The 14,297-nt window shown below is 41.9% G+C and overlaps 1 protein-coding gene across 11 annotated transcripts in view; it reads left to right on the forward strand.

Moving 5' to 3' along the window:
• TUB (TUB bipartite transcription factor) overlaps positions 1 to 12,268 on the forward strand; it is a 155,749-nt gene extending 143,481 nt beyond the window's left edge. For all 11 annotated transcript variants that reach the window (XM_074585886.1, XM_074585891.1, XM_074585897.1 and 8 more), the window contains 6 exons: positions 510 to 701; positions 1,281 to 1,393; positions 2,491 to 2,605; positions 8,038 to 8,136; positions 8,544 to 8,715; positions 10,443 to 12,268. In XM_074585886.1, coding sequence (XP_074441987.1) covers positions 510 to 701; positions 1,281 to 1,393; positions 2,491 to 2,605; positions 8,038 to 8,136; positions 8,544 to 8,715; positions 10,443 to 10,576 — 825 coding nt within the window. In that variant the 3' untranslated portion in view covers positions 10,577 to 12,268. The remainder of the gene's footprint in view (positions 1 to 509; positions 702 to 1,280; positions 1,394 to 2,490; positions 2,606 to 8,037; positions 8,137 to 8,543; positions 8,716 to 10,442) is intronic.
• Positions 12,269 to 14,297: the final 2,029 nt, after the last annotated feature.

Genomic DNA, 14,297 nt, shown 5'->3' on the forward strand with positions numbered 1-14,297 from the left:
CTAAATCAAAAGCTTTTGCTAAAAAAACAGTTGATGGTGCCCCACTCTTTTATATCTTGCACTCACTTCTCCTCTCTGTTATATCTCTGTCTAGCTTAATCTGTCTATCACATTTCTTCCTTTTGTCAAAGGCTATCACTGTCCTTGGGCATGGCCTTTCTGACAAAAGAAGTGTGGTGGTGAGCCAGGGTTTTCTTTGTGACATTTCAGAGCTCTGCCTGTGCAGTCACCCTGTTCTGCTTTACCAGATGTGTCTGTACGCTGAGTATCAGCGGCACAGAGAACTGCTTCCTGGGCTTTTGGTAGCCAAGGGCTTGACCAATTGGATGGAGAGAGATCCTTAGCTTGACAAGCTGCCTTAACGGCTGCTGAGGAATCAGGATGGGGAAGACATTGTGTCCATTGTTTTTTATTTTTTTAAAGTGTGACTTCTATCAAATGTCATTCCTTTGTGCTTACAACTTTGTAAATCAAAGTTGAGGAAACCTGAGTTTTGCTTACTGTTTTAGGAAGCGGCCTCAGCCCCCAGTCCTTCCACAAATGAGCCTCTCATAGATGTCGATGACCTGGAGGAATTTGCCATAAGACCTGCTCCACAGGGTGTCACTGTCAAATGCAGAATCACAAGAGACAAGAAGGGAATGGACCGAGGGATGTACCCTACTTATTACCTCCACTTGGAAAGGGAGCATGGTAAAAAGGTCATAAAATAACTTGAATGGCATACCAGTTGCATCTGAATATAAAATAAACTATTAAAAGTCTGAAGAAGTCTTACAAAGAAAATATAATCTTATATTTTAAATATATTTAAATAGATTTTCACATTCACTGAGATCTGCCCTACAGTCTTCCAAAAGTGAAACACTAGGATCACTTTGTTCCACTGCCTTTCTTCATATGTCTAATCTTTGGCCTTAAATAATCTGTGCATGGCACCTTTATGTGACAGTCAGCAGTTGGGGCTCTCTGCATTCTGTGGCCTCAAAAGCATGTATTTTCAATTCAACTGGAAGAGCCAGAGCAACTTAGAATGAAACATTTAACAAAAGAGATCGAATTTAATTATTTAAACCATAAATAATGGACTGAGTGGTTGAGAAGTCACTTTCCCTTTCCAGATTTTTATCTGGTTTTGCTAGGTCCCTGGAGACCTTCTGTTACTTCACTAATGATGCTGGAAGACAGAAAAATTGCCTGTGGTTTCCTTATATCAAAGCAGGAAGTGATGTGTGCTAACCCCTTTGGCATTCTAGAATATGTTTTTTTGCACTGCTTAGGTGTTTCTGTTAGCTGGAAGGAAACGAAAGAAGAGTAAAACCTCTAATTACCTCATCTCCATAGACCCAACTGACCTGTCTCGGGGTGGAGAGAGTTTTATTGGAAAACTGAGGTAAACACTGATACATCTAAGAATTTTCTTTATATAATAAACAGTTCATTTGAAATTAAGAAGCCTGTAAGCCGCTATGACTTCTTAATTAGAGGCTTGACTACATCATTTCATAATGGTCTTAAAGTTCACCAGTGTCCAAGGCGTGTTTTCAAAACATCTCAAGTACTCTACAGGATAACATTTTATTAAAAGTCAGCAGGACTGATGCTCTTAAATGCTCCAAGGCCAGGCTCTCAAGGGTGTACGAGCACAATTTATCTTAATGGGATTTTCATAAGTCCACTATTAGATTGTGTCTAGGCCCTATTGATATAAATACCTTGGAGTGGAAGTTCTGTCTGTCAGACAATCTGAAAATCTCTTTGGTTTTGCCCGTTTCTTAAGATCCTCATTAGAGTTATTTGCAAGTAGTGGAACTCTTTCAGAAGCACTTGTTTCTTTTCTGTCTGTCACCCCATCTTACATCAGTCTGCTGTTGATTCCAACGTGATGCCTCTCAATGTATGTTTAAATCGTCTGTGCCTGAGGAAGGGGACTGTGCTGCTAATTCCCTTTTGCCTGTGTGGATCTCGGAACTTTATGTGCTATTTATTGCAGTGCAAACACAGAATGTGGATAATGTGGTTTTAGTATGTTCTAAGTTGTATTTTGTGCTCCTTTGGTGTGATTTCCATCGAAATAGGGAAGAATGATCTGATTTATAACTTTATGAAACTCTGTATTCTAATAGAGTTAGCAGTCTGCTAAGAAAGCAGATTTGTAAAGAGTAAGCGTATTTTAAAAACCAAACAAAAAACCAAAATAACCCCACTTGAGTGTTTCCTCACTGCTTTCTTGAATTTACTAGTTTGCAAGATGTCACGAGAAGTCTCCGCTGTAAGGATAAGGGACCTTTAGCACACTGCTGTACTGTACCTTTACGTTTTTGTTATGGCCTTTAATCCAGGAGTTGGCATTTAGTTGGGATCAGAATTAACAACTATTAGTACTCGATATTACCCGTCTTTTCTTCGGGGCTACAATGCAGTAGAGGATAGCTGTCTCGGGCAGCATTACTGACAAACGGTGATTGGATTTTCCTTTTTTTTTAATAGATCAAATCTTATGGGAACTAAGTTTACAGTTTATGACAATGGAGTAAATCCAATGAAAACAACATCAAGCCTGGAGGCGAGTATCCTGCGTCAGGAGCTAGCTGCCATTTGTTACGTAAGTACTGCTCACAGCAAAAGGTGCAAGAAAGGGCAGTTCAGTTTCTGAAACAGCACACTGAATTTCCTTTTCGCTTACAATTACGTAAATCAGCGTTCATACTTTGATGTAATCCAACAGCTGATCTTCACTAGAGAAACCAGGGAATTCAATAGAAAGTAGAGGTGAAAAATGTGCGTGGCACCAGGTTGCCCCATTCTCACTTTTGGTCAGAAGGTGTTGGAGCTTTTACGTAACCCTCTGGGAGGGGTAGGAGGCTTCACAGCCTCAGGCACCGTCTGAGGGAGCCTCCGGAACTGGAAAGAGTTGTGCACGTGGAATTACTGCACCATTTGTAATGGCATTTTGTAGGAGGCCTCTCCGATCCAAGGCACAGGCAGCTGGACAGCGCGGTCTGCGGCTGAGAGACTGGGGTAAAAACTCTGAAACTCCTTTTCACTGGGAAAAAAAATAAACAAAATCCAAAATTCAATTGAATGAGAGAAACCAGCCTCTTATAGGACATTAAACGGTATCTGTCAGGGGCAATGCAGACAATGAAGGCTTGAAACACAGTTGCTGTTGTTTCATGATTACTGGATGACTAACTGTTTTGGTGGGAGTATTCTTTCTGTCCAGAAACCTCTGGGCCCAAGAAACTCTTCCGGTCAAAATTGATACATACACTGTTACAGAAATCTTTCTGTTTTCACAAATCAACTTCTGACAAAAATACCCAAGAACCACTTTTCTGCAAAGTTCTTGCCCAGCTCTAATCGAGGATTCCTGGAGCTCTGTGAGATCGAGGCCCAGCCATCCCAGCAGATCCCCGGCGTACGCAGAGGATGCGTTCCTGGAAAGGTCAGCTTCAGGTTGTGGGGAGCAATGCTTCTGAAAGCTTTTAGCACGTGAGAAGGAAAGCAGAGAGCCATCCTTGCCACGCAAAGTGCTGAGAGCACTGAGGGGTGGCAGTGTTAGCTGCTAACAGTTTCTTTTCCTGCTGCTTAGGTTGCAGTTTTTCTGCGTGTATAGTATAAATAGGGTGTTGGTTCACATGTGATATTATTCAGGCACGTGGCCTAGGGTTGCGGATAGACAGACAGACACACATCCCTCCATTCCTTTGGATTTGAAATTCTCTTGAGAATTTCAGAAAATGCAGCTAACAGGATTTAACAAGAGACTCCAGGGTTTGATGTCAGTTTAGAGTTTGACTGAGGTTTCAGTAGGAACCTAAGAGAACGTACATGTTTAAATAAAGGTAATTTTACTGGTTTATATAGCAGGGCATTCCCTGAAGCCAAGTGACTAATCTTCTGGTGCAAAGTGGAAATACAAGGAGAAAACAAAAAACAGTTTAAAAAAAAAAGTTACATGTTGAAAAATTTAAGCATTGCTTGTTTTAGGTCAACAACAACGACATTTGAACCATTAACGTTACCAAATAAAAAACTTAGCTGCAGCCAGCAGAGGTAATGAGAAGTGTGACTGTTGGAAAGAAAAGAACTGTGGCCACTGTTTGGAGAATGTGGCTAAGATAAGCTGCTTATATATGTCTATTTTGAGATCAGCAGTTTAAAACACTTAAAGTTTGTGTAAGAAAATTTCTCACTCTGTTGTTATTTTGATACTCGTGGAGAAAGGCAGCGGGCTTGCAGGTGTGCTGTGGCCAGAGGACAAAAGGAAATCGGAATGATATTTCAGTGCTAGCCCGGTTTGCTGAAGTAAGATGATTGTTCCTGGCTGCAGCAGCGCCACAGAGCCGGAAAGAGCACTTCCCAAACACCCGTGTCCTAAAGTAACCTCTTAATTCCTGCCTTGAGATTTTTCCTGAGGCAAAAACCGTAATAAACAATACTTTGGAAGCACCACTCTGCCTTTCACTGTCTCTCAGCCCATCCGATCGAGTACCCATCTGGAGAGCGAGCTGTACCCGCTTCCACCAGCTTACGGAGCCTGACCTGCTGAATCATCTCAGCGGGTCTCGTTGATACAGGCAGAAGCCGGGGATGCAGCTACTGTTAACTGGGATAGACGTGTTGAGAGCTCTCATTGCAGAGCTCACCTGAGGGCACGTTTCAAGCAACAGGAATAAAGTTAGTGCAAGGACTGAGCTGAGTTTTATCAGGTGCTTTTAACCATTTTTTCCTCTCCTTGCTGGTGGCAGGCTGGCATATTAATAAACCTGCAGCAGCACCTAATGGCCGATTTCAGAATCGCTTGGCAAAATTTATTGAGAAGCAGGGAGGTGTAACTACCATTTCTACCAGGATCTTCTGTGCTGGATTCCTTTATATCCATGGCGTCTCACAGTTTGCGTCAGATTCTGCAGGCAGGGACCTCAGCTGATATTCTGAGGTGTGACTCAGGTTTTGGTAAAGCAATAAAACTGCATGTTTTTACTCAGGCCTCAGTCACTTGCGTTGTGCACCAGTGTAGTGGGTGCTGTGGTTTGGGCTTTCTATGGAGTGATAGTTTCTACAGAATATGTTAAGGACAAGACACGGATGTGTGAATCAAGTCCAGAAAAGGAAGCAGCTGAAAGAAAATAGGGATAATTAAGTCGTGAATCTCCTGGGAGCTGTTGGGATATAGAATCACAGGGTTGGAAGGGACCTCTGGAGATCATCTAGTCTCCAGACTAGACCCCTGCCAGAGCAGGGTCACCTAGAGCAGGTTACACAAGAACGCGTCCAGGTGGGTTCTGAATGTCTCCAGAGTTGGAGACTCCACCACCTCTCTGGGCAGCCTGTTCCAGTGCTCTGCCACCCTCAAAGTAAAGAAGTTGCTCCTCATGTTTAGGTGGAACTTCCTATGTTCAAGTTTGTGCCCGTTACCTCTTGTCCTGTCCCCAGGCACCACTGAAAAGAGCCTGGCCCCATCCTCCTGGCACCCACCCTTTACACCTTATACACCTTGACGCTTGTGTCGTGGCAGCTATTGTCACTGTAGCGTAACACTTAGAACATTATGAAAGTGTGTAAGATTTTCAAAGCATCTCTGGGGAGAGGCTCTGTGTTCTGTCAGTGCAGTTTGTTGTGACACATGCTCACAGGAACAGCTTACTGGGCTCAGGCAGAGCGCGCAGCTTCTGAGCAATACTGGGCCAAGTCCTTCGCTGATTTAAGTCACTGGCGTGCTGGTTGAGTCAACAGGGCTCTGCCAGATACCAGGCTGTGTAAACCAAGACTGTCAGTGGTATTAAAATGGTGTGAAATCAGAATTTGGCCTATGTTCCCCCAGTAATGCCATTTGTAGTCTTGAATTTGCATGCACAAAGTAGTGGAGGAGGCAAATAAAAGAGAAGTAGAGAACAAGACAGGAGATAAAGGGAATTAATTTTATTTGGATGTGGGTAGATTGGAAAGGTCTGCTCTTAATTAAAGGTCCTCTTTTGTCCCTACTATATTCCATGTTTGTAGAATTTCAATTCTATATCTTGATTTTAGCAAAAGCATAGCATTTGCCAGTAAAACGTTTGATAGAATTGGTGATGGATGTAACGTGCAACTAGAAACAATTCCCTAATCATTTGGCAGAAGTATTGATTTTAGAGTTTCTGAGTAAATCCAAAGACTATAGTCCTGTTTTTTCAGTGACAACACTGCTTATTAGGAGCGAAGTGATTCAGCGCTATTATTTAATTTTACCTTGAGCGATGTCTTCAACCAGTCAGCATCTAAATTAATTCTATATAGCATAACTGCAGCTTGATGAGAAGAAAAGCTTGTAAGGCATCGCAGAGAAGATCAAAATTGTCAGTAGTGAGTGGAAAATAAGCATAAGCATGAATCTTTTCTTAGAAATTGTCCTCTGCTGTGCTGAGTCTCTCCTGCTTATAAAATCTGCTGGCAGTCATTTTAATTTGGGTCTCACCATGATGCAGAACCAAGTATAGGCTTCCAGCTGATCTGGTAACATTGGTTCTCTCTGCCAAAGGCCATGACAGAAGTGATTCAGAAAAGAGGTAGAATCTTCCATTAATGTATATAGTTCTGCAGATTTATGAATATACCTGGGTTGCTTCAAGAGTATTCAGTAAAATAACTCAGTGGAATTTTTCTTGTACGCATGAAAATCTTTAATGAGTTGTGTAAAATCTCCAGATGGTTTGCTGAAACAACCAAAGTTATCTCAAAGGTCTGATGGATGACAAAACTTTGGCAAGAGTAAATTTTAGGCTGTTATTTTCAGATGTTTCCAGTGAGTTGACATGTGTGGATTTTTGCTTGTAATAGTAGAGATGTTTTGAAAAGTTTAATGTTCCTTAAAATTAGGACACTTTTATTAAATACATAAAAGCAGAGACATCCTAATATATCACTTTTGAATGTCCCAATGGTAGAGACACACCAGCTGGAGCCTGGGGGTGTCCAGTTCTTGGCATCTTGTGGTACGTTGCTGGGAACGGAGCCAATGGGAGTTTCCTTCCCGAGATTCCTTAGTGTGTGTCCACAGCCTGTCACTTGGGAAAGTTAGAGGGGAACAAATGCATGGGACCAAAAAAAAAGTATCACAAAACATGAGGAGATGGACTTTCAGGGGTGTCACTGTCTCGTTTACTGCAGTTAACGCTAAAATAGGCAATCAGATTTAACTGAGTGGGTTGGAAAATATTGCCCTTTACTTTTTCAAAAGTAGATGACGACTTACTGAAATATTTGGCCCTGGTTTCTTCTGTGGAAAAAAGAAAGCCTCAGATAAAAATAAGACTTGTGGCCTATTTAGATTTTAGTTGTTGTGTTTTGAGAGGACAGTGCAGTACTGGAACGCTTTTGTGAAAAGCTGGTCACAAAGGCATCAAATCACGTTTATTGAAAGAACTTGTATTTTCCACAGATTTGTTTTTGCTGCCCATGTTATTTTTCACTTTCTCTGCCTTCGTAGCTTGAAAATTTGCATTCATGCTAATGTGTTTGTTTTTTACCATGCTCATCTCTAAGCAGAACATATCTGAAGACTTTGAAAACCACAGCACTGCTAACAGATGCTCTTACTGGCAGCTTCTTCTTGTTTGCTTTTGTGCTGGCTCTGGAATAGATGGAATTGGTCCCATATATTTAATTTTGTCTCTCATCAAAATGTGTGACTGCATTTTATGATTTTTAAATTACAACTACTTTATTTTGGGATCTAGCAGTAGCCAAGCAATCTGGTTAGTTCATATCCTTTTTCAACAAAGGGATTTTTATTTTTTCTAAATTGTATTAAGGTTGCTGGCAGCCAATGCTAGGAGTGTTTTTGGAAAGCTCTCTATTTCCATTTTTCCTGTTGTCGGAGCTTCTAAGACAAAGCTTGAATGTTTGGCAGTGCCAGTGAAGGTAGGAGTTTCAAGATGTTTTTTGAGTTGTCTAACAAATAAGTTCCCTGGGCTGCCACTGTGTCCCTCTGTTGAAGAAATTAACTTCAAAAATACAGAACATGATGAACTCTTTTCTAAATATTTTTAGGAAACAAATGTCTTGGGGTTTAAAGGACCTCGTAAAATGAGCGTGATCATACCAGGAATGAATATGGACCACGAAAGAGTTTCCATCAGACCACGAAATGTAAGTCGTACCACCAGTCAGCGATAAAAATTACTTGAGTTCTTTTTCCAGTTAGAGTTGTTTTTTGAATTTCTAAAGGTTTAGAGGTTAAAAAAACCCAGAATTTGAACAATTGCAGAACAATGGGATGTGTGACTAGTTCTGTGACTCACAAAAGCACTACAAATAATAATGTATTTTGAAAACAAAAGGTGCAGCTAACCTTTTCCAAGCTGTGGAAAGGACTCGAATGCACACTCGCATTAAGATACTGAGAGTTCTCTGTTTCATTGGATGATATGGTTTTGAGGGTTGAGGGTGACAGTTTAGTCTTTGGGTGAGGATTTATGAACAGCTTTTTTTTGTGTGAATTTATTTTTTGTCTTGTGAGAGTGTTAAACTGAAGTGTATATCTGTGGTGTGTGCAGGAACATGAGACACTTCTTGCAAGATGGCAGAACAAGAATACAGAGAGTGTCATTGAGCTGCATAACAAAACGCCAGTCTGGAATGATGACACCCAGTCCTATGTTTTAAATTTCCATGGTCGAGTCACACAGGCCTCAGTGAAAAACTTCCAAATTATTCATGATAATGACCGTAAGTATAGCTCTCTATCTGTAATGTGTAGAAACTGCATGCACAGCCGGACAGTGATTTTGCCCTTACTGTTGTTACATGAGTGAGTTTAATTTAGTTATGTGGGTCCAGCTTAATGCTGCTCTGCCTTGTGGCCATGACATTGATGCATGTTGGGTGTTTAAATGCTCATGCTTGAGACAGGTGATTCTGCTATGTGCCTGCTTTGTTTTCTCCCTTGGCTGCCCAGCTTATGAACTGAGCAACAGTTTAGAGCTGTTTCTGCTCTCAAAGCTGCAGTACTTTCAGCCAGCAGGACCGTGGGGCAGCATCACTCTGCTCAAGTCCTTGTATCACACAGTCCTTCCTTGGTTTTTTTTTGTTCACTCTGGTCCCCGTACACTGCCAAGCTACAGATGGTGGCAGTCAGACCGGTCCCACTGCACATCCACTTTGCATTACTACTCTTTGTAGCGTTCGCCCTACAGAATCATAGGCCAGTTAGGGTTGGAAGGGACCTTAAAGACGCTCCAGTTCCGACCCCCCTGCCATGGGCAGGGACACCTCCCACTAGACCAGGCTGCTCAAAGCCTCATCCAGCCTGGCCTTGAACATCTCCAGGGATGGGGCATCAACAATTTCCCTGGGCAACCTGTGCCAGGGTCTCACCACCCTCACAGTAAAGAATTTCTTCCTTATATCCAACCTAAATTTACCCTTTTTCAGTTTAAAACCGTTAGCCCTCCTCCTATCACTACACTCCCTGATAAAGAGTCCCTCCCCATCTTTCCTGTAGGCACCTTTTTAGGTACTGGAAGGCTGCTACAAGGTCTCCCTGGAGCCTTCTCTTCTCCAGGCTGAACAATCCCAACTCTCTCAGCCTGTCTTCACAGGAGAGGTGCTCTAGCCCTCTCATCATCTTTGTGACCCTCCTCTGGACTCACTCCATGTCCTTCTTATGTTGGGGGCCCCAGAGCTGTACGCCAGGTGGGGTCTCAGGAGAGTGCAGTAGGGGGCAGAATCACCTCCCTCGACCTGCTGGCCACGCTTCTTTTGGTGCAGCCCAGGACGCAGTTGGCTTTCTGGGCTGCGAGCGCATGTTGCCGGCTCCTGTTGAGCTTCTCAGCCAGCACCCCAAGTCCTTCTCCTCAGAGCTGCTCTCAACCCATTCTCTGCCCAGCCTGTGTCTGTGCTTGGGATTGCCCCGACCCACTTCTACAATGCTTCTACAATGAAACGTTCAAACTGCGAATGAGGCTGAGATTTCCTCTCGCTGACAGAGTACAAAAGGGAAAAAATGTCGAGGAAGGATTTCTGAATGTGATATAACAGAGAGATATGATTAGGTCTAGATCCCAATCATCCCTTCTTTTCCACCATTATTCTTGCTTGTTGACTTGCCTGAAGTTAAGTAGGAATAGTATTAACTGGTTCTTGGTACATGTGAAACTGCACTAGGTCTATATAAAAGACTTGAGCAATTTATACAGAAGCAATTTTCTCTCTGCGTTTGAAAAAAATACTTTCGTATCTGTGTAATTTTTTTTTCAAGACAGTAACAATTCTTGCAATCCTTTATCACTCAACTGTTCCTCGCTCAAGCTGTCCTCGCTTCTCCCTCTGGTATCAGCCCACCCACTTGCATGAATAAGCGTTGCAAAGTTTGATGAGTGAGCATGTTTTGTTTGTGTTTTGTTGAGCTGGGCCAGAGGATAACGCTTTGTCACTTTTTATGGCCTCTCTTGCAGCTGACTACATAGTGATGCAGTTTGGCCGCGTGGCTGAGGATGTGTTCACCATGGACTACAACTACCCAATGTGTGCACTACAGGCCTTTGCTATTGCCCTTTCAAGTTTTGACAGCAAGCTGGCTTGTGAGTAAAGGGGTGCGGGTGAGCGTCCTCTCAAAGGAAGCCGTTTGCCATCTGATTCCCAGTTGCGGCTGGTGTCACTTATGGTCCATGCTAAACAGGTCAGGGAAAATGCAGTTGTGGAGGACCACGCTATCGCTGAAGAGAAAGTAAAAGGAATCTTCTAAAATATCAGGACATTCAGGAAATAATATTTTCCCTTTTTTTTCTGTCGTATTTTTCTGGAAGTGGCATCAAGTTTGTGTAAATAGAAGTTCTATCTCACGTCCTTGATTACCTTATGGAGACGTGCCATGATGTACTGTACCGTGGCTCTAGTAGCACCATTATAACGGTGTCTTTTTTAAATCCAGAAAGGGCGTGCACGCTCGAAAAATTTCTTTTTACATTTAAGAATTATTCTGAGGCTGCAATCATACCTCAAGGTTGCATTCCTACATCGACTAATCAGAGCTTCACATCATCCAACGTAAAAGAAAGACCACAAGAAAGATGCACTTTTTTGAATTTACAAGGATCTCGTGTAGTATAAAGCCAAGTCTGAGGGTTGCAAACCTATACTGGACTGAACTTGATGCATTGCTGTTACGTATGTAGAAGGGCACGATGAATTTTAATTGCAGTAGGAGGAAATGGAGAAGTAGAAAGCACAAAATAATGTTGCACAAGTCACTTGAATTCTAAGATGTCACTATGTTTTAACATCTACATGCTTTTTAATTTGTTTCAAATGGAAATGTATTTGGAGTACAGAAAAGGAAAAGGAAAACTTCTAGATGCCAAGAAAGCATAACTTATGTTGAATTTGGCATGTCGATTGTTGGGAATTTATATCCTTGTATTGCTGTGGTAATTCGAACGCATATTTTGTATGAAGTGATATAAACAGTTGGATAAAGGCTCTCTACAGAGAATCTTATTATTTTGAACAGGCTATGTAAAGCTGAGGAAGGTAAATGGAAATATTTTATTAAATTTGTCTGGCCTTTTGCGATTTTACAATTTGTTGATTGCATTTTTTGAACTTTCAGCAACAACCACTTTTCGTATTTATTTCCCATTGTAAGAACGCTTGAAATCGATTGAAACTGTGTATGTTGTTCTCTAATGTAAACGTGCCAGCTACTGAGCTAAATCCTTCTAGGCAAATCTAGTGTATGCTGCATACAAATGAGACACTGGCAGGACACAAAACAGCTTAAAATAGTGTGGATTTTTTGTTTCTTTTTTTTTTTTTCTGATTTATCTGGAATATATAAACAAATACCATTTCAAAACACAAGCAAAGAACGAGCCATTCTCTTCTCTTCTCAACATCTCAAAAGCCAAGAGCTGCAACTGAAAGCACACTGTATAACGCCTTTAAAAATAACGAGTCTTTCTGCCATTGCTCTGTACAATGTCACCCTAAATGGCACACAAAGTAAAAGAATTTATTTATAGTTTACCAGAAGGGCATTGAAATGTGAGCGAAGGAATAGTTGCGTTTTATACTGTGTGTATTCAGATCCTCCTTTTTACTCTTTATGGACTCTTGCATTGCACAGCCAAAGATTATGTAATGAGAAAATGAGATCAAATCTGCTCATCTCGGAGCTCTCGGTCCCTTTTTGACTGTCGGGAGATAGTCAAAGCCATAAGGAGAGGTTGTGCCATTTAGACTGTATAATTTCAACTAATAAAAGAAATACGCTCTCTTCTTCACGTTTCCCTTCAGGTCTCCTTCCCAGTATACAGACAAGGAAATTTCAGATAAGAGACGAAAATAAGTAATTGCCAGCATTTTTTCTAATATTTTTTAAAATCTAGGGTAAAAAAGTCTGCTGGCTTTGGACAGTGTTTTGTTGATGGACTCAGCTTGTCAAATGTCATCTTTAAATAACAGTCACTTTTTTTTCACATCTTCTTGCAAGAAGCCTTTCCATGCAGTGGTATAAAACGGAGGGACACCTTTTGTCGGAGAGAAATGAGAAATGATCAACAAGTGATCAAAATTATGAGCTGTGAGCTGCAGGGTGATACTTGAGCTTTGCACGTGGATCTTTGTTTTCCCCTCTGGTTGGTGGTTTCCCACCACTTCACATCCCCATCTGTGATCTCACTTTGAATTTTAACAGAGGGCCCTTGACGCCTTTGGTTACCTCATGTCAGTCTTTAAAAACGAGGTCCGATGATAACCAGAATTTTTTGTTTAGACTGCTGCAAAGACAGGCAGGAATTCCCACTGCCGGTATTTAGGTGGGATGCGTGTTTCAAGAACTCTGCAGCATAGGAATGGTTGAATCTGCGTAGCTTTAATTCTGTGGCTCACCAGTCATACGTTTTCTTTAAAGCCTGAGAAAGTGGCACCTGACACAGTTTTCTGCCCCTCTCTGTGCACAACACTGCGTCAAAGGAACAAAGTGTCTTATGGTGCAAATAGACAATCTGTTGGCTTTCGTAGTGGTTTAGGAAGGGTTATTTTTAACATGGATCATAACAATGGTCTGACTTGCCTCACGGCCCCACAGGGAATTGGCACGAAAAGGGAGCTCGTGCGCAGCGAACTCCTGCCCAAGGGTGAGAATGAGGGGCTGGGGCAAGGCGGGGAGTTCAGCTTCTCGGGACAGTTTTGCTGCCAGCACATTGTGTAACTTCTCTCTCACCGCGTGTTCTTCCCAGGCCAGGTATTTTTTTTAACTTGTAAGCATGCCAGGAGGAAAGTGGTGACTCAAATTCCCATCATCTTAAACAGAATCATACAGAGACATCAGCCAACGAGCTGCCGAGGAAAAAATTCCCCACCATAAACTGAGGTCACTAGAGGGGGATGTTAACCTGGACTAAGAAGAATTAGGACCTCTCGTTAAATCTGCCTCAGTTACAATAGGATTTGTGCCTAGTGGCCTTTGCCAAAACCCTAACTCCTCACTGTTGTTCAGCAAGGTACTGGATTCTTTTGATTCACTTGACCATCGCCATTTCTCCGAAAGCAGTTTCTTTTAATTCAGCATCTGTATAATTTCTGATGGACGATTTCTGGTGAAGGACACTACTGCATATCAACGCAAGGTGGTAGCACAAGTTTTCCAGCACACCTCCAAATTTTGTTTTCCTAACTTGGTAAAGTGGCAGCAGGTTCTGCCTTAACATACAGTTGTGCCTGAGGTTACAGTCCTCACACAGTTCGATTTTCCTCCTCACCAGCAGTAAAACCTTGGCACCAGTATGTATTTTCAGAGCTGTATGCATACTAAAGTAACGGAGGAGTAGTTAGTGGCACACTCACATTAGCCGTAGTGGCTGCAGGGCCGGCATGTCAGTGTGCGACAGGGCATGACCTTCTTGACTTAGCGTGACAAAGAGTATCATGGCACCCAGCTGTGCATTTCCTTCACATAGTCCTAGTGACTGTTTGGATACAGCAGACTTAATGTTATTTAAAATCCCAACATTGATGATTTTTTGCATCTGCTGTTGATTTTGGCAGAGAGTTGTAAACAAATTCCTTCCCTCAATCGCTCATAGGCAAATACTGCATGCTTTAATGAGAGTTCTTAATCTAACTTGTCACTCTGTTTACATCAAACAGTTTCTTCCTGGCCCTTTATCTAATTTTCTTCATCTCTGATGTTCTGTTCCTTCTCATTCTCTTCACAATCCCTTTATCTTTTCTTCAAGGATGTGCAACTCAAAAGTGTTTATTTTGACAATATTACTGAGTGATCTCTCCACAGATGAATAATGCCTTCG

The sequence above is a fragment of the Larus michahellis genome, chromosome 4 (genome assembly GCF_964199755.1).
Source record: "Larus michahellis chromosome 4, bLarMic1.1, whole genome shotgun sequence".
Classification (NCBI taxonomy): domain Eukaryota; kingdom Metazoa; phylum Chordata; class Aves; order Charadriiformes; family Laridae; genus Larus; species Larus michahellis.